The sequence below is a fragment of the Echiichthys vipera genome (genome assembly GCF_963691815.1).
Source record: "Echiichthys vipera genome assembly, chromosome: 20".
Classification (NCBI taxonomy): Eukaryota; Metazoa; Chordata; class Actinopteri; order Perciformes; family Trachinidae; genus Echiichthys; species Echiichthys vipera.
The window spans coordinates 26019922-26040990 of NC_139845.1; the positions used below are offsets into that span (position 1 = coordinate 26019922).

A 21069-nucleotide genomic window follows, 5' to 3' on the forward strand; every position below is an offset into this window, starting at 1 on the left:
CACTGTCAGAAAGTGAAGCATCCGCTGGAGATCAGTGGAAGCTACATGCAGTTACCGAACATGTGTGAAACATCTACCACAGACATCCCCTCTCCCAACCATTTAGCAATGTATGGATTGTTTTTGGATATCTGTGAACAAACAGAAAGTAAGAAATAAAGATAGTAATTACATATCAAATATAATTTGGCAACGATCAGCCTGAGATCACCTGATAACAATACATACTGGCAAGCTAACATTAAGTAATCTAGAGTTCAGGGAACGACAGCTAAAGCAGGCAAGACTGAATGTGAGATTAAAAATATTGTAAAAATGTATCAAGTTAATGTTTTTCATCCAGTGCCCAAGATTTATTATGACTCAACACCCCCCATTCAAAGATCATTTGTTAAATTGTTTGGGAAGAGGCTCCACTTATAATGGGAAAAATGAAACTGAAACTTAACGGAGATCCTTTATTATTTTGTTTGAGAAGATGATTCACTGAAATTATTTCTTTATTTTGTTGTGCTTGAAGCTGAAAAGTGATTTTTGTTTTAACTTTGGACTGTTTCTGTTGGAGAACATTATTTGGACATTTTTGACAATCATTTAAAAGACATTTTATGATTAAAGCCTTCTGGGACGGATGGCTCCCATTGGTCACTTTCTATGCAGGCCTACAGCTTGTTCTTTTTGCTGTTCATATTGTGTAGATCAGACTACAGGACCATAATGGCCGTATAAACGATGTTTAACACAATATAGGTGACCTAAAATACTACAGTAGGTGTGCTGCTCGTGGATGTTTGGGTTGTTGTGTTCTTTTGGTCTTTTGTAAGGCACCTGCTGCAGCTAAATAGCTAAAAACAAACAAACACTTCATTACCGTACATACATCGTTGTTCTCTATATTCATATGCAAGTGCAACGGAACACTCCATTTACAGGTCAATGTTGTACAAAGGTTTGGTTTCAAGTATACATTTTTCCATCCCACTTGAGTGTACATGCATCCTGAAGGTCATGATTAGGGGTTATCGTAAACCCTTCAGTGTTCAGGATCTAACATGGTAAGGGCAGACACTGAGACCTTGGCAAAGGGTCTCTCCATTATCTCAGAGCTCTTTAGGGCTCATCTAGATGAGAGGTGCATTTATGAGATTTTAATTAAACCTTCATTAAGTAAAGTCCCACAAGGTATGCAGTTTGGAAAATGAGCAGGGCTCTGGAAATCGTTTGAGCATTCTATCTGCCTTCTGCTGCATGAGCTCCTCCAATGGACTGCCAGCCCTTGTTATCGCAGCAGTCCTTATGTGTCTTTAGAGGTTGATGTATACCATTAGGAAGCTGAAATCTGTCACTGAGACTTTTATCTTGTGACCCACAAAGATCCCAAAGTCAAAAAAGTCTCCCAGAAGTGACTGAAGTACATTTCCTTAAAGCAATTTATTGAGCTTTACGAGTATGATTTCACATTCATTTAGAATTAAAGCATGAAGACACACCAATGAGACAGAGGAGAGCATTATCAGCTTTTATCAAGAGGGCGATGTCTCAAGTTGTTCCAGTCCAAACCATTGAATCAGACAATGCATCCTGGCAGGATCAAGGCTAGGTCGTTCCTCATTTGACCCTGGAATGGTTTTGCTCTGCCATAATTAAGGCTGTCCCAGTGGTCTGGTTCCTGCTCTGAGGAGTTAGGTAGGGATCTCCGAAGAGACCTGATCTGATACTACATCACACCATCACTGCACTTTAATACCAAGTAGACAGGTAAATAATAAACTTAGCTCTTATTCACCATCTAGTTAAAAATCAACAATAAATAACTTTCATCATTCAAATGTTACCTTTACTGGTTCGTTCTTAGACCTTTAACCTTACAATAATAAATATAGAGAGTGTATTGTGTTTCAGTTTTAAGCACTTTTTGGCTTTTTTCTTCCCTCCATTCGATGTATTGGGAACTAAACTGCAACTGTGCATTGAGGACATGTTATGAGACTCTATATAAACGGCTAAGCAGAGGACTGTAACTATGTTACAGATGGTTCCCCTTTCATTTGACCTGTGTGTGTTCTGTGTAAATTCCTTATTAAGGGGGACAGACATGCTTCCAGGTCTGAGTGTGCACCTAAACCTTCATTTATATAGTTTATGGTCTCAATCTCTAGTTTCAAGTCTTCTTCAATACAGAATGCTGTTCATTTAGTAACTTATGATCCCATTTAGAGTAAAATAGATCATAAAGCAGCGGATGCTTTAGGGCGGGGCTGCGCTGCCACCTGTCAGTCAGGATATGTGTAAACATAGTTGTATGTGTATTCACGGCACTGTGGACGTTAAAATAGCCGTGACTTGTTTTTGGGTGTTGTGTGTCTTTGTCATCTGGAAATACAGCGTTCAGTTGCACTTTGTTAAACAAGCTACAGTAGTTAGCACGCAGGTGTCTCAAACTGATCCAGTAAAGGGCCGCTGTGGCTGCAAGTTTTCATTCCAACCAAGCAAGAACACACCTGACTAGACTTATTCAACCAACTGAATTGCCTTCACACAGTTGGATTTGTTGGATCAGGTGTGTTCTTGCTTGGTTGGAATGAAAACCTGCAGCCACAGTGGCCCTTTGGGTCTGTGTGTCTGCAGGTGAACGGAGCAGACAACCGGAGCACGGCACTCACCCGCTTACTGAAGTATACAGTGAATTAGCGTTTAATACAGCAGCAAGACTCAATGCAGTGGCAGCTGCTGGTCTTTCAAGGAGGGGAAGCTCATTTTTCCGGCCTACATCATGAATGTGTTTGTTTATATATATGGAAATTCTACCCTTGGTTCCTTTTCAAAAAAATTATCTGTGACCTTGTATCAACTAGGCATCTTTTCCAGGGACTTGACCAGTGTCCTCTCAATGGCCAGCAGAGCTAGGCTGCTTTAATGTCCTTGGCCCAGTTGGAGCTGCTGCGCCAGGCTACTGTAAAGTGTGACCACCTGTGAGTGTGAGTGATGGTTGGGGAAAGAAAACCGGAAAGAAACCGCAGAGTGACGGAACAGATTCGCCAAACACAACGCTAGTCGTTTTTAACAAAGACAAAGTGGCTGGGGATCGGCAAAGTCTCCGGATCAGTTCAGAACAACGGAATGAAAAACTTGGAAAATGCTCCGCTGGATGTTTATTCTTCAAGATCGCTGATTCGCTCATTTAGCTGTCAATCAAAAAAAGGATTCTGCCTCAGACAGCTCATCCAATCATCATGCAGAAGCTGAGCCTCCGGGCCAGCCCACTGCCCCATAGACCCCCAGAGACTCTGAGCGTCCGATGGGCGGGACAAAGCCCAGCATTTATCCAATGAGCGTCTTGTTTGGCTGCAGTGGAACAACCTGCTCTACACTTCCCCATTGAAGTCAGTAGAAGCTGAGCGTCCGACTGTGTAAAGCGCTGTGGGGATGAATGAGAAGGAAGTTGCTCCGGTTACCTGTGATAAGTAGCTGAATCTCAACAAAAGGTGGAGGCTTTCTAGAACGTATTTAGTCAATGAAATGTACACACAGCAGTACATATTTCACCACTTTTTTTTTTTTTTTTTTTTTGGTGACATAGAGGAAGCCAAGCTTCCCTTGCAGTCTTAGAGCAATCACACTGACTCAATGACACTGGCTCATGTTGTGTTTCAGGTCAACCTGGAACTCGTAAATTCTTCACGGTTGAATATTTCAAGTAGAGGGAATATAAGACGCAGCACAGAGCCGCAGGTCTGAATCAAACCTGTACTGTTTTAGCCTCTGTACACGCATTCTGCTTTAACCACTGGACCACCATCAGTTACTGTAGCACGGCCGTCTGCTCTGGGGACTGATTCATCAGATTGTTACAGGAACGTTGTGAATGTTTTTGTCAAATGCTTTATTTTCATTTGATAATACACACGTTAAACATGAGTGATGTTTTAATGATGATTGTGGTTTTGATCGTGGTGATCAGGTTAAGTTAAGGACGTTTATGTTAGCAATGCTTCACACAGACAAGTTTTTTGCACGCTTACTAACACTCTTTTAACCGTAACTTTATCCAAACAGTTTACACCCACACATAACTGCTCTTTGTCTGATCAAAGTTTCACACCTTGGGCTTTACAAAAGGGTGCAGACCCCCACACTCATACTTGCAATGTTTTTAGCTTAGTTATATTTATTGTGTGTTTTGTTTGCATTTATTCATTTGTTTATAAATGTTTGTTTTGACGGTATGTCATTTTATTTAATATTACACAAAGAGGAATTTGCCAACCTCTTCATGGTAAGAACTCCTAAATCTTTCAACTGACTAGGTATTGACATAGTGATTTTGTTAGTGATTATTAAGTTATCAAGTTACTGCCATTGGGAAGAAGCTCTTCTTCAATCGGTTTGATCTGGTTTTCATCTGATTTTGATTGCATGGTGAAGGTTTTTTTGGGAATTGTTAGCCAAGACCTAAGTTTATCTCGTACGTATGAGCTTAATTAGGCTGTTTTGAGGGCAAGAAAGCCGTGCTGAGTGAAGTGCTTGGTGCATGATATAAAGGGAATTGAAAATTCAGCAAAATTTAGCATAAACAAAAGGTTTTACCTTCTTGTTAACTACAAATGTCTGGAAAACATTATTACTGTGCATAGGCGCCAATTTGGGTCAAAGAGTGTCCATAGGCATAAGGTCTGAGAAAATCATATTGTGAGGAGACTGCATGTTGCCACTTCAGTGGGCTGTTATGGCTATGCTTGTTAAATATATCATTACACATTTGAATCACAACCCAGATTATTAAATAATGAATTTACAAAAGGAATAAATAAATTAATCAGTAAAGGCAGATACAAATAACTATTAAAATAACTGCAGCTGCCTCCTGTCTGAGCAGTGAAGTCATTAACACGCTGTGATTTGACCGATCTGAATGCAGTGCATATACACAATGTGTGTTTTATTTTTTATTTTTAGATAATTATTTAAACATACTGAAAAAAGTAAAACAGTGGATACTGTGTGCCCTTATTATTATTTCGGACAGTGCTTATTTGGGTAAATACAACTTCCAAATCATCAAGCAAGATGAAGATGAAAGTAAGGGAAACGTGGATGCAATTAAGGAATGGGGATGTATCCGAATCTCCACTGTGTCCCAGGTGTTTTGCATGTTTCCTGTCAGTTTGGACATTTCAGGCTCCTTCTCTACATGCAATAATCTGCCATGCTAAATGACTAAGGAATATGTATTACCATATTCTGCAGTCTGCAAAAATATTTCACCCTGTGATTGTGGTATTCATATGTTGTCATCATTTGCTGATCAGAGTACAATTCCGTTTAAAAATGATAATATAGAATGAAATATTAAGGTTGAATATGTAGAATCTTTATTAAAAGCTATATTTAAAAAAAAAAATACACCCATGGGGAGTTTTGAGGGCTACAGAATGAAAGTATTGCTTTTCCATAAAAAAATATATTTAGTCTGAATTAATATTTTTAATTTTTTGACGGGTTTGACAATGTCTTTCTGTCCCCTTCTGTTTCCATGGTAGCAGCCAATTGGGTGTAGCTACTGTAGGCTGGCGCTGGGTGAAATGGAGTTTTCCAATCCTGCAGCTGCTTTAGAGCCTCAGTGAAGGGGGTGTTATTTGTCCCAGCAGCTGAGTGAGCGGAGACAGGCAAAAACCAGAGTCAATATAGGCCAAGCATTCACTCCATGGACTGAGAAAGAAGAGAAACGCTATTAAAACGCACTCCCAAATGGCTACGCTTCTCCAAGATCACTTTCATCTTTGCTTAGCTGGAACGGCTAACACTAACGGCTAATGCTAACTGTCAGTCAAACTCCTCTGCAATACTTTTTTATGGTGCGATTTGCTGGAGGGGATGGGTTCAAACAGGCTCAAACAGACTCTTGTCTACTACTATCTTGAGACACTAGATGACGGTGTTCTGCTAATTTTCCAGATTCAACCTTTAAGCATGCTCTTTTGAAATACTGTGTTATACTGTGCTTGTTAAATTGGTCTTTAGTTTAAAATCTATGCAATAAGTAGGATAATATTTCACAAATGTTGTGTGATCATCAAATAACAAACTGATTAAAATGAGGTAGCGGCTTGTCTGTGATGAAACATGCGTGTGTGTGTGTGTGTGTGTGTGTGTGTGTGTGTGTGTGTGTGTGTGTGTGTGTGTGTGTGTGTGTGTGTGTGTGTGTGTGTGTGTGTGTGTGTGTGTGTGTGTGTGTGTGTGTGTGTGTGTGTGTGTGTGTGTGTGTGTGTGTGTGTGTGTCTCTCTCTCTCTCTCTCTCTCTCTCTCTCTCTGCAGGACATCTTCAACGCTGTGATCAAACAGAACCCATTCCTGGTTCACCAGCTGCCCTGCTTCTGGAATGTCCAGCTGTCTGACCACACCCGCTCTGAGAAGTGCTACAAAGACGTGTCAGACCTCAAGGTGAGTCCCTGCTGTCCCTAACATGTTCACAGTCACTTCAGACATACAAGACATGACCTACCGTATTCAAAAGTCTCAAGCCAACCCCAAACATTTAGTTCTTCTCTAGGCAGAGTAAAAGCATTACGGATTTTGTTACATTGAAAAGGTTTGATGTCTTTCTAGGATTCAGGAGACGTGCAGAGCGCTCCATGATACAGCACATATACGTACCAACTTAAGCATGGGCATACAGAATGTAGAACTTAAAAGATATTCTTGATTAGGCTTAATGCCCAGTCATCAGATAACATTCTTTCCATTTCAGCAGTTTTTCCAAAGGGGAAGTGTACCTATAGTAGCAGTGATTGGGCTACCTGGCAGGCAGACATCTGCACACATTTATGTTTGCCTTATTAACACCAATGATGTTCAATAATGCCTGGAGGTGTTTTTTAATGACTTCATCTGTGTCATAGCTCATTTAATATCATTGCTCCAAGTGGTTACTGATGGATGATACTCGATGTTGTTAAACAGCCCGAGCAGACACAACACAGTGAGCGCAAACCAACAGGCAAATCATTTAATAAATTTATGTTGCAGATGAATTCATTTAAATTAGGCCTGAGTGATATGACCCATAAACAATATCATGATATTTTTAGGCTATATCACTGTATTCAATAAATATGTTGATATTTAAATAATAATTTTGAACTCCTCTGAAACACTTCATAAATGGTCAATTTAACCCTTTAAATGGGACCTATTATACTCATTTATCCTCATTTATCATAGTATTATTATATGTATTTATTGTTTCTACTTGAATCTGTTTACATGCTTTAATGTTCAAAAAACACTTTATTTTTCTCCTACTGTTCATGGCTGCCACCCCTTTCTGTCTGAGACACTCAGCGCCTGTCTCTTTAAGTACCCCTCCTGAAAAGCCCAGTCTGCTCTGATTGGTCAGCAGCCCTGCTTCGCTGCTCCATTCCGGTCTCTGACCTACTGCACAGCAACAAATATTACAGCTTTGTCTGCCGTTACCATGTAGCTACACGTAGTAAACAGCAGCCGGTTCTACTAGTGCTCTTTTTGAGCTGTACTATGTGGGCGTGCCCGGCATGCAGTGCCTGGAGCAGATGACATTTTTAGAAAGTCTGAGTATTCTTGATGTCAGACTGGCGAGAAACTAGAATAAACTCTCTGTATGAAGGCATCAACAGTAGTCTGTGGCCTGGTCCACAGGAACACGGGTATTTTTGAAACCGAACTTTTATGGCCCCTGGTTAAAAAACAATTCCCGTCCACACCATTGGTGTGTTAAAGATATCAAAACAATGGCGAACCAGGGGCCGGGCAGATTCCTTCGTGTGGACTGACAGCGAAATGACAGTTACTTCTCACTGTCAGTCATGAATTTTGCTTCACTGTTATGTGAGAAGTCCATAACAGCAACTCCGTCAGCTGGTCACGTGAGAGCACTCCACACGTCTCCATGGATACAACTGACTGTTAACTGTTAAGAGCTCACCACAGATAACCAGGAAATGCACCGAGCGAGCTTCCCAGCACCGCCCCCTGCTGGTTGAACAGGGAGGGTGCGTTCCCTTCACATTCAAATCCAGCAGCATTTATTTGTGAATCTGATCTACAGTAGGAATGTCTCAAAATTATATCATCGAGAGAAAAGCAAAAAAGCGATCCACAAATGCAGAATCCAAAGGCAAAGTCAAGCACAGTTATTTCTAAATCTCAAAAATATTTTTACAAATACACGTTAATTTTTACAAATTAGTTTATTTATTTGTATGTCACGCTTTATAATTGTATATTTCTTATTTTGATTATTTATAAATGTATGCATACTAATATATATAATTTAGATATGTATTAATATTTTTGAGACAAAACACGTTTATTTATACAAATGAGTTTACTTATTTGTATGTCACGTTTTTATATTTGTACATTTGTATTTGTTTATTTATAAATGTAGGCATATTTATACAAATAATTTCCATATGTATTGGTCTTTTTGAGACAATTCTACCTCCATACGTTACAGGCCGGGTTGAGACTGTAAACAAAGATGTGGAAGAGGGGAGGGCTAAGAGCTAGCCTTAAGCTAACTCCTCATCGACTATCACTAACCAGCATTCTCCTCGCCAATGTACAGTCTCTGGTGTACGAAATGACATCTGCAGATCACTGCTCGAAAGAAGATCATTATCTGAAACATCATGATTGTCACAGAAACATTGACTTCTGACTTATTTATGATTTACATAGACCCAACAATTCCCCCATGAACAGCAACAAGTCACACTATTTTAATGAGAGTAGTAATAATTATTATAGTTATTATATACATTATTAATCCAGCAAACTTGTGCATATAGTGGCGTTGAAAACCTTCCCTTTAACAAGCAAGAACGAACAGACCCAGCTCCGTCTGCACCGATTGGGGGTGGGGAGGACAGATGGACAGCTACAAAGACAGACAGACATAAACATGACTCAACATCTGTGTTTCTGATAGCAGCAACGAGCTGACAGGGTGCTAGCATGCTCCGGGTGCATAGAAGTTCATTTAAGTGAAAAGGTCTTGATGTCCGATGTCTTGATATAAACACAAGATAGGACGGATTTTACTACAACTGCTCATTAAAAACTCAAAACTTCCCTTTATTTAGCATTTGAGTCCACTTGAGTTTTGCCCTCCTGTTGGTTTTTATTTACTTGATCTATGCTTTGACAATTATGTTTTTACTATGTATTGTTTTTTCCAGTATATCTTATTGTTATTTTACCACTGTACAGCGCTTTGGTCAGCCTCTTTTGTTTAAAGGTGCTCTATAAATAAAATAAACTATAAACTAAGCGCTGTCACTACAGTAACTGAAAGACGTTTAAGTGGCAGTTGAGGTGAAAGCATTGCCAGTATAAATTATAAATAACAGTATAAATTACATTGGGAGATGTTTTTAAGTGGAGGCTGAGATGGAAATACTGGCAGAGTATGATGTGTTTATGATTTGGTAAAATTGAACTGGTCTGTGCATTGTAATATAATGATCTGAGCATGACAATAATAATAGTACCCTGATAACCCTTTTCACTGCTCTCCTCTCTTGGTTCTTCTGTCAAGGTGATCCACTGGAACTCTCCCAAGAAGCTACGAGTGAAGAACAAGCATGTTGAGTTTTTTCGGAATCTCTATCTCACCTTTCTGGAGTATGATGGCAACCTGCTGCGGAGAGAGCTGTTTGGCTGTCCCAGCGAGGCTGACCACAACAGTGAAAACGTAGGTGGTTGTGGTATGAATTTAGTGCTTAAGATACAAAGTGGGGTGGTAAACTAGTGTTAAGTCGACTGTAGCTAGCATGGCTGCCAGATGGATTGATTCCTAAACCATCTGTCTATCGCCAACATGCAGGCCAAATCAACCAATCAGATCGACCAAGCATATGATCTACTTACAGCGTCGAGGCAAAGAGAGTAAACAACAGGATATTTTCAGTTTGTGTTTCAGGTGCCCGGTCCATATTCCAACAGAAGGATCCAAGAGAAAAAAGCATTAGCGAGCGGCTAACAGAATTAGGGCTACCGCTGTCTGAAAATGTTTCTAGATCAGGTCGGATTTGCGTGCATTTCGTCACACTTAAATTCGCCTCATAACCAACGCTGATTGGTTAGTTAATTCCAAATTTTCTCCGCCGCACATTACCAGACTGATCTGCGAGTAAAATACAATGGAGCTCAGAGATCAGGATGGTCTCACGAGGCTAGAGCTGACAGGCACTGAAGCAAGAATATGACTTGAAATAATAATAATTGATATTATCTTCCATTATTGGCCTAAAGATCGTAGTTCTGGTTGTTTTTCAATCACTTTAAAGTTTAATTCCCAGGTGATACAGAGAACTCCGTCAGTGCAACATCACTGTATCCATTCCACTTGTTCATTTAGGGAACGTCCATAGGAAAAGAAATCCATTCCATGCCTTCACTGGTATCTTGCACCACTTGTTAAATGGTAAATGGATTTGTACTTCTATAGCACATTTCTAGTCTTCTGACTACTCATACCATCTAATCTAATGGACCTTCAGCCTCTTTACATGGGGCGACTGCTCTAACCACTCAGCCACTGGCCGCCCCAGTCACCAAGTTTTTTTATATTTTTTATAAAAGTGTCCCCACCACTTTTCAAAACAAAGTGATGCCAGTTGGGCTAAGCCCGGGTCTAACCTAACAGACTGGGGTAAATACAAAATACAGTGCTGTACTCTCTCCACTTTTGACTCCACCACCATCATCAAGTTTGCTGACAACACAACTGGGGTGGGCCTGATCACATTTTATGAAAAGGTCTACCTGAAAGAAGTAGGACCTGACCTGCTGGTGTCAGGACAACCATCTACTCATGATCATCACCCCTCCTGACAAATCTGGTCCGTTACTTTGATCAGTGCTGATATTTGGCCCAGATTATCTGATACTGTGATAATAATAATACAGATCCAATACAATAACAATAATTAGCTCGGGGCAGCACGGTGAATGCATTAAAGGGTATTTTTTTAACCACTAATCCTGCTTAAAATAACACCAAACCACCATGAAACAAAGCATCAACAATGTAGTTATTGAACCCAGAGTTTATTAAAAGAGTGTTTTGAAAGATTTACCTATGGCATTCTTCAGGGAAATCTCCGTTAATTGTTCATACACAAAAAATTGTCTCAATGGCTTATTTGATGACCAAATTGGCCGAAAAAGACCTTCGGATGATTTTACGCCAAAATTACGCTTTAAAGAGACGGCGTCCTAAACAGTCTGCTGAAAATTAAACGTGAGGAGTCCAGCCACAACACAGCCAGTAGAGGCAACAGGCAGCTTTTGTAGTTTTCTGTTAAATGTCCATTGTACTTGGCACACTGATTAAAAACATTTCAGAACGGTTCTTTGGCCTACATGCTCTATTATATATTTTTTCTTTTAGGGCTATGTTTTTATATTTTTGCCATATACCCCACCCATACTGTCGTGATGAGCAACTGGAAAGCCTGTGTAATCCGTGAGATGCTGACCATCACAGCAGAGAAAGTTGTGAATTATCAGATCACGGGGAGATTTTTTTCAGACGCACATGTCATATATCACTGTACGACCAACTTTGTGCTTCATGTCACGTTACATGTTTACGCCTATCCCAGAAAGATGTCTTTTGGGAAAGGAGTAATATTACGCCTCAGTTTCACACAGACAGGATGCCAAATTGAATACTTTGTCTGGACGCATGCGTGACCCATTTTCTATATAAAAAACCCTGTTTCAACATTCAGGCAGTTGATGGTTGACACACCCTCAGCTGTTAACCGGCTGAAGGTCACTGTGGGTCTATAGAATGACTTTAGAGTCAGCTCTGTGGTCAGTTAATCATTATAATTTCCCATCATGGTATGCATCATGGTTTCTTTTTTGCCAACACTCAATTCTAATGTGTTCTTAACTGACTCACATAGTTGCTCACTCAATCTTTCAGAGTCTGAGCAGCAATTTAAATCCTATTAAAGTGATGATTAGACTAATAAAGTCACTGAGGGATTGGCTCCAACAGTTCCACTGCAGCCCAGTCACTCACTGCAGCCCTTCTAATAACACTATTGAAAGCACTGCGATGCCACACACCAGGTAGGCTCAGACAGCTCTCTGCCCCACAGCAGAGTGATTGTGCTTTGTGGGGCTTCAGTGATTCCAGTGCTCAGCTCATTTTCACCTGAATTCTTCAATAATTTGCACAACCCTGAGGACAGAACGCTGACATCCGTCATACGGTGCATATGCTGTGCAGAAGGTTCCATGTTTGTACTCAGCAAATCCTGTGTCAATGTTTGTGTGACAAACAAAACTTGACAAGAGCTAATCCAGAAAATTCATAGGAAAAGTGTTTTTATTTGCATTCAGTTGTAACAGGCTGGTGTTGAATGGACTTTTGTAGGATAAGAGGCCTGTTTCTGAATCATTTAGTCAGATGCCTTGTAAGATACAGGTTGAATGATAAAAAAATACTCTGACTTCTTTGTATGTTTTAAACCAATCGCCATGGGTGGCGCTAAGACAACGGTGCCCAAAATAGATAGTGGAGATAACGGAAGGGGCCTGACAGATGTGGGCCTTCATACCAGCCCTGTACATCTGGTGAGCCAGACTAATGTTTCACTTACAAGACCTCCAGTGGCAAAATGAGTCAGGATTCTAGTGTCTGGAGCAGAAGCTGAAGTAGGTTTGCTGTTACCTACTCATTTTTTTACCCATGACAACAAAAGTTCCCCAAACACTGGGGTGGGCAAAAAAAATGATTCATGTAAAAATCGCAATTCATATCTTCCAAGATTTATAATCGATTCATAACTTCCAAAAATTGATTTCTACAAACTCTTGTCCCAACTCACGGTGCACACTTCGCGGCTTCGGTATAACACCATTGCAACTAGCTGCTGGTTAGTCAGTCACTGCCAGGCTGCACGTCATTGAAGACAAGGGTTTGGGCGCACTTTGGATTTGACAACCTCCAAAAACTCTGACATGAAGGTAAACACTTTACTGTCATTCTGTCTCACTCTGCAGTATAAAACTCTGACATGAAGGTAAACACTTTACTGTCATTCTGTCTCACTCTGCAGTATAAAACTCTGACATGGAGGTAAACACTTTACTATCATCCGTCTCACTCTGCAGCATAAAACTCTGACATGAAGGTAAATACTTTACTGTCATTCTGTCTCAGTCTGCAGTATAAAACTCTGACCTGCAGAGAGATGAAGCATTCACTTTACACGAGAACAACTTCTAATTACACTTCAATACTACCCAAATATCAAATACATATGGAAATAAGATTAATAGCATAATATTCAACAAACTTTTCAATGTGGAATTTCAGGATAATTAGTATTTTTTCAAAATATTCAAAAATGTTATACAGTATGAAAAACTACAAACAAAAAACAGTTTTGCAGTATTCATTTTGTACAATTTTGTCTTCGAAATGGCCAGGATTCTGAGAAATAAGGCAGCTACAGCCTACATGTATAAATGTATATTTATCTATGTTAATAGCACTGTTATTTTTGAAGTCACTGAGAATTGAGAAATACTAAAAAAAAATGTGCAAGTTAAGCATGAATAAATTACATTTGGTCATAGATTTTCCTTAGTGTGTTTACATTATAGTAATCAGTTGATACCTCTAAAGAAAAAATAGGACCTAATATTTCCATGTCATGATTAGGACTGCAGTAGATCCTGAAGCATGTACTACCGTAATTTCCGGACTTTAAAGCGCACCTGACTATAAGCCTCACCAGCTAAATTTAGGGGAAAATACAGATTGCTCCATATAAAAGCCGCACCGGACTAAAAACCGCAGGCGTTTTGATGTGTAATTACCGTAGTATATAGGGGTTCCTGCTACCACGGAGGGGATTGTCGGGACAGAGATGACTGTTTGGGAGCGCAAAGCGTCCCATTTATTAACAATAAATCTTTCAATCATTCAATCAAACTTTCACATCTTTGACATGGCGAACAGCATTCGTGCAGAGTACAAATAATACAACGGTGCAAAGTAATACAAAGTGCTCGCCTGTAACACGGCAGTAAAAGTGCAGTCCCGCGGCCGTTTACGTTATCAAAATAACCAGCCATTCATTGATGTCAAGGGTACGTGCAGCAGCTCTATTTCCTTGTTTGACAGCCAGATCGATTGCCTTTAACTTAAAAGCAGCATCATATGCACTTCTCCGTTTGTTTTCCATGTTGAGGGTGTTTGCATGAACACTTCCTTCGCTGTCTGTCGCTGAAGCTCTCCTACTCTCTGTTTTGCTCTCGTTACCTGGCGCCAGATGTCTGCCTCGGTCTCGCGCATCCTCGGTAGTGCGCGCCCCTGGTTACCGTAAGCCGTAGAAAAGCCGCACCGTTGTATAAGCCTCAGGGACCAGAACGTGGGAAAAAAGTAGCGGCTTATAGTCCGGAAATTACGGTAATTCTAAAATTTTGAATTGAGAAACGTTTTGAACCGAAAATTGATTCTGAATCGAATCATGAGGCACCCAAAGATTCCCACCCCTACTAACTATTTAGTTTTTATGCCCAAACCTAACCAAGCCTTGACCAGAGCCATGTAATGGCACATTGTCAGCAAACAAACTATTTTGTCATCAATATTTCCTGACCTGAATTTGTTCCTACTCCGCAAACAAATGTAGAACCTTTTTTAGACCATGCATACACACACTGAGGAAAAAGACAATGTAAGCCCGTCCCTTTGAACCAGTGGTGGAAAGTAACTAAGTACTTTTACTCAGGTGCTGTACTTCTGTACACTTTATGTGAATATTTCCATTTTATGCTACTTTAAACTTCTACTCCACTACATTTATGAAGGCAGTTTTTAATTCATGACATTTATTTGACAGCATTTACATTGCAGACTTATAATTTATCAATACAAAATAGTAACAGTGTTGACTAAGGTCCTTTTAGTAGCTCTTCTGGAGCTTTTGATATAAAGCATGATATTTAATAAAAGTCTGTCCAGTTGTCATGGAATTGTAGATGTTCAAATGTCTGTCTGTCTGTCTGAGTTTTTGAGTGAGTGAATGACAGGGAAAGTGCTTTTGGTAGAAAGCATTGTAAATACAGTCCATTTCTAAACACACTCCATTTACCTTGGCACAGTTTGATTAATGTGAAGTGATTTACCATCTGTCTCTTTGGCCCTATTTTGATCGCGGTGCAGAAGGTCCACAGACTGATGCAGCATCACCTACAGTGCTTCATCTTCTTGTCTTACTGTTGGTGTCCTTCTCCTCTCTGCCTGCAGCTTCAGAAGACTCTTTCAGAGCTGGACGAAGATGATCCTTGCTACGAGTTTCGTCGAGAGCGATTCACTGTCCACCGAACGCACCTCTACTTCCTCCACTACGAGTATGAGCCCAGCTCTGACAACACTGACGTCACTCTGGTTGCCCAGCTCTCTATGGACAGGTATGGTTTCTACAACCACAGTAACAAAGCTCAGGCTGCTAAAAAGGTATACATCTGTTAATACTCCACAGCACACAAATGGGTAACTTTCTGAGCCCCGCTTCAGACCTGTTTTTAAGACCCATGCTGAGTGATCAGATCCGAAGTGGTCACTGAAGACCCATGTGCAGACACATTCTTCTACAAGGTGAGAACAGACTTTGGGCGTTTTCCTGTAACCGCACACCTTTAGTATCGCTTTGATCCATCCACGCGCAGCCGACATTATCAGAGCCTGAAAGCGGTATCTTTTGATAGCCCCCTGTGGCGCTGTCGTCTGGACGGCAAAGCTGCATACTTTGTTAAATGATGCCGTCATCTCCCAACCTCCGACCTCTAAACCCTGCGGTGTCACACAACAACAACAGTGCTGCTGCGTGAGAGGAGATAGACGGACCCATAGACTGTTTACTGAACTGAACTCTGAGCCACATGTATGGGAATAAATTAGGCCAACCATATACGGTATTTCTCCCTTTTCCCTGATGATCTGAATAAGTCACCAAACTGGTTAATAGTCTCTTTTTATAAATAAAGTTGCTAAGAAGGTGTGAAAAGTCTCTAAATCTAGTGAGAAAGTGCCTGTGAGTGCTTTGGGACGGGGAAGGGGCTCACAGCAATACCCTCTGCTTGTTGAGGACACTAATTGCAGAGTCCAAAACACCACAAAAGTCTCCACCAACACCAGAGACTGTCGACAGATTTCTTTCTAGGATGGAGGAGGATTTGGGAAGTCTCCAGATTTGGAGAGAAAGTCTCCGAGCGAGCGGAGAATCGGAGGCACCACAAGCCATCGATTTCCTCCGTAATCATGGGGAATGTGAACTCGCTGCCAAACAAGATTGACGAGCTGTCCGCGCGAAATGGATAAATCACCTCATACCGGATGCTAACGTTGACCTGCCGGGTTTCACTGCCTTGAGAGCCGACAGAGACACAGAAGCGAGCGGAAAAAACAAAGGTGGGGGTGGCAGTAGCTCAGTCTATAGGTGACTCGGATATGTAGCATAACAAATGTCAGTGAAAGGAGAGCAGAGACACTCTCTTCCTTCGATACAATGCATTAACGCGCTCTCATTAGTGTAAACAATATTAACAAAGTAACACACTACACACACTGCTACTAAGTAAGAAAACGATGGGTACAATGAGAGGGGCGCGCGGATTCTCTTCACTGACACAGTATATGTATCTGCTAACTCATGCTAGCATAAAAAAACCCAATCAGTTTTACCAATTGATGAAGGTGGTATCAGTGCGCATGCACGAAAGTTGCATGCTGCCTGTTACTGCTTCGGTCTTTGAGTTCGCTTTTTTAAAAAACTTTCTTAACTTTTATCCTCTTTTGTTCGTTCTGTTTCTTCAGCCTAACTTCTGTGAAGTTCTTCCTTCTACAATGAGGTTACTTTCGGTTTCCTTTTATGCTGTTTTTATCAATGGCGCTTCCACCAGGACACGCTTTCTTTGTTTACTCCGGAGAACAGCTGATCGCACTAATGCTGGCTGGCATAGCGGCCAGACCAGCTGAGACTCCACCCGAACTCTGGAGAAAAACACACCAGGGATGCAGAGGTGGGAAGCAACGTCGGGGCAATAGAGGAGGGTCGAGACAGGACGGGCTTATGGAGAGGAGAAGATTTAAGCCGTGTCTCCTCTCTGTTGTGTGGTAAAAACAGTTTGACAAAACACACAAAAACTATGGAAAGATTTGTAAATAAAGCGACGCATAGCGATGACGTCAATCAATGCGTGTGATGTGTTACGGCGTGATGACGTATAGTTAGGCAAGAAGCATTCACGCGAGGCCCAGGTAGTGTGAGTACAAATGGGCCTGGGGCGCGGGGGGGGAGGGGGGGGAGTACCCTAAAGCACGGGGCACGGTACGGACGGACAGTGTGAGTGCGCCCTAACGGACCCCTTAGCTTCCCCTCACCACCCCACTTCACACCTACCTATTCCACACCACCCCCCTGCTCAACATCATGTCCTCCACAACCTGACGACCTCAACCCTCCACCAACGGACACCTCTACAGTGTCCTTCACGCCTGACCTGTTGAGAAGACAGCTGACGAGCCTGCACCTCCAGAGGGTCCCTGTGCATGTGCCATAGATGCCTCGTCCCAGTGGCCCTCAGGACTACAGACACACATCATAATGATCATGGAGAGACTTGTCCTGGAGCAGCTAAGGCCTATGGTCAGGCCCTTCACTGATCCGCTACAGTTTGCTAACCAGCCCCGCCTGGGAGTTGAGGACTGCATCACCTACCTGCTGGAGTCTACAGTCATCTGGACAAGCCTGCGAGCACTGTGAGAGTCATGTTTTTTGGCTTCTCCAGTGCATTCAACACCATCCGTCTGGCTCTAGTGGGTGAAAAGATGGCTGCGATGCAGGTGGAGGCCCCCATCGTGTCCAGGATTGTGGATTACCTGATGGGCAGACCACAGTATGTACGCCTACAAGCTGTTTGTCTGACAGGGTGGTCAGCAACACTGGGGCCCCACAGGGGACTTTTCCTCTCTCCCTTCCTCTTCACCCTCTTCACATCCGACAACTATTGAGTCCAGCCACCTACAGAAGTTTTGTGATGACTCAGCCAATACTTGGCTGCATCGGAAAGGGGGATGAAAAGGAATACAGGACTGTTGTGGGTAACTTTGTCATTTGGAGTGAGCTGAATTATCTGCAGCTCAACGTGACCAAAGCAAAGGAGCTTGTAGTGAATCTGAGGAGGGTGAAAACGGCTGTGACCCCTGTCTCCATCCAGGGGGTCCCTGTGGACACTGTAGAGGAGTATAAGTACCTGGGGCAGGGGCGTAGGAATGAGTTTAACATTGGGAGGGACACATATCACAAACCTGACAGATATGTTAATGGTTTAAACAGAAATATATCATAAATTAACTACACTGCAAAACATTCACCAACATACTTTATTCTACTAAGAACACATTTTGAATTGCAGTAATGAACTAAATATCAAATCAATTCTTTAATTGCAGGCCTAATCGTCCAGTTTTTTATTTGTATCTTATGTCTTAATGAACAGACACAGAGACATGTGAAGGTTAAGGTGAAAGGCAAAAACAGCATCAAGAATTTTAACATATAAACCAACTTGTTTTTACTCTTGAGTGTGATATCCTCCCACATTTCCACTAACAAACTGTTGTGTGAAGTTAAAGGTTAACAAAAAAGCCATAAGATTGGGTGTAATGAACTGATAAATATCAATTCCTATGTTGTTTTCTATCACAAATAAAAGTTATATAGCACTGTACAGTCCTTCATTCAATAATTTGCGTGCCATGTGATTTTCTTCAGTGTCAAACGTGCCTTGGCAAACAAAAGGTTGAAAAACACTGGCCTAAGCAAAAGAGCAAAAATGTTTTTTTCTCCTGTCATTGGCAGCCACAAATTGCTTGCACATTGACTTCTTGTCCAGTAAGTCAAGTTTATACTGAGAGACATGGCTAACAGCAACAACATGGTTAAGTCTGTTTTGAGTCATTGTGGACCGGAGCCTTTTGAGCCTGCGGACACTAAGGGCGCACTCACTCTGTCCTTCCGTACCGTGCCCTAACAGGTTTAACGGGTAAAGTGTAGTTCGTTTGACCAGTGTGAGTGCAACCGTACCGCGCCTAGCTGCGGAATGCTTGCCGGCCACGGACCGTTTTGTAAAGCATGTTTGCACATGTACGAGCATGAGTGTGCGCACGTGTACGAGCACAAGCACGAGGCCTACGGCGGCTCTGACGTCATTTTATGTGCGCCTGTTCGGACAAAGAAAAAAGAAGGACGGACCATGTGCGGACATTTAAAAAGATGGCGGCGAAAGAGTGTTTACTGCAGATTTGGTCAGATGAAAAACAGTTGGACAAGACACACAAAAACTCTGAGGTCTATGGAAAGATTTGTAAACAAAGTGACGCATCGCGATGACGTCAACCAATGCATATGACGTGTTACGGCATGATGACGTATAGGCAGGCAAGAAGCATTCGCGTGAGGCCCAGGTAGTGCGAGTACAAACGGGCCTGACCCACGGGGGGAGAGGGAGGGGGGGACAAGTACCCTAAAGCATGGGGCACGGTACGGACGGACTGTGAGAATGTGCCCTAAAACTTCTCTCTGGCACTTTTAGGCTGATATGCCTCAGCATCTTCAATGAACCGTTTTGGGAGTGGTCTGGTCTGTGGAATGGTAATGGGTTCAAAGACTGAACGACAGCCGTCGCCTGTTCAAACAGAGTTCTGAAACTTGCCTCATCTCTTTTGGCATTGAGTTAGGTCCTAACAACTTTGACAGCAGCCCTCATGCCAGCAATGGTCTCAGTTCTCTTCTGAAAAGAGATGTTCAGGCATTGAAGCTCACGAATCACTGGTGAGGCAAGGGTGAGACCCAAAACTGTTTTGCCTTTCCTAAACTGCCCTAGCAGGCCATTAGTAGTATGCAGTATTTGAGGCACCACAAGCCATCTCTTGCAAGCTAGCCAGCACTGACCCATACTGGGACAAAACAGCTGTGATGGCTTTGCCCCGTACTGTACATTTGGTGGGACACAGGGGTCTTAATGCAGTGCATGATGGATTCTCTGCATTTGCTATTGCTGCATGGATTGCCTTAAACTTGCCTGAATAAGAAAAAAGGACTCCAAGCTGGTTGACCTAATACAATGACTCTCTGATCAGAACAGAGGCTAAGCAAGCTTTCTGTGTGATTAAATCCGTACAGTGGGCCCCACAATGAACGTAAAGTGCTAGTGACTGCTCTTGTTTTATCAGTGTCTGTGCACCAGCGTGTTTCCCAGCCATATTAGCTGCCCCATCATAGGTTTGACTTTGTAAATCATGCCTTGGTAAATTTAATCTCAGCAGGACATCTTTAAGTACTCCAGCAAGGCTTTTTTTTTGTTGTATCAGAAACCGAATAAAAACAGATGAATTCTTCATGGGGCTTCAGGTCATTGTCAACATAACGCAGGCAAATACTTTCTTCTTCTTCTTGCCTGGAAATGTCTTGCGTTCTATCCATAATAACGGCATACTGAAGAACTGGCCAGCCTCTGATTGTATCAGCTATTCCACTAACAATATTGTGGTTGTTTTGATTCATCAAAGCACTGGACAACTGTGCATTTACAGGGTTATTTTTTTTGTGTGCAGTCACAGAGATAGCATGACGGTGTGTAATACTACTTTCATGTGCTTTAAATTTTTTAATAGCTTTTTTCTGTCGCTGCTTGTTGGGGAAAGGAACCGCAGAGTGGCAGAACAGAGTCACCAAACACAACGCCTTTGGGATCTGTAAAGTCTCCGGATTAGTTCAGAAAAAAGGAATGAAAAACTTGGAAAATGCTCCATGGATGTTTATTCTTCAAGATCACTGATTCGCTCATTTAGCTGTCAATCAAAAAAGGATTCCGTTTCAGACAGCTCATCCAATCATCATGCAGAAGCCGAGTATCCGTGCCAGCCCACTGTCCCATAGACCCCTAGAGACGCTGAGCGTCCGATAGGCGGGACAAAGCGCAGCATTTCTCCAA

General features: G+C 41.8%; 1 protein-coding gene across 1 annotated transcript in view; it reads left to right on the forward strand.

Moving 5' to 3' along the window:
• large1 (LARGE xylosyl- and glucuronyltransferase 1) overlaps positions 1–21069 on the forward strand; it is a gene marked incomplete at its 5' end in the record, with an annotated part of 131241 nt that overhangs the window by 104008 nt on the left and 6164 nt on the right. Inside the window, 3 exons of the mRNA XM_083934899.1 lie at positions 6316–6441; positions 9578–9733; positions 15320–15483. Coding sequence (XP_083791025.1) covers positions 6316–6441; positions 9578–9733; positions 15320–15483 — 446 coding nt within the window. The remainder of the gene's footprint in view (positions 1–6315; positions 6442–9577; positions 9734–15319; positions 15484–21069) is intronic.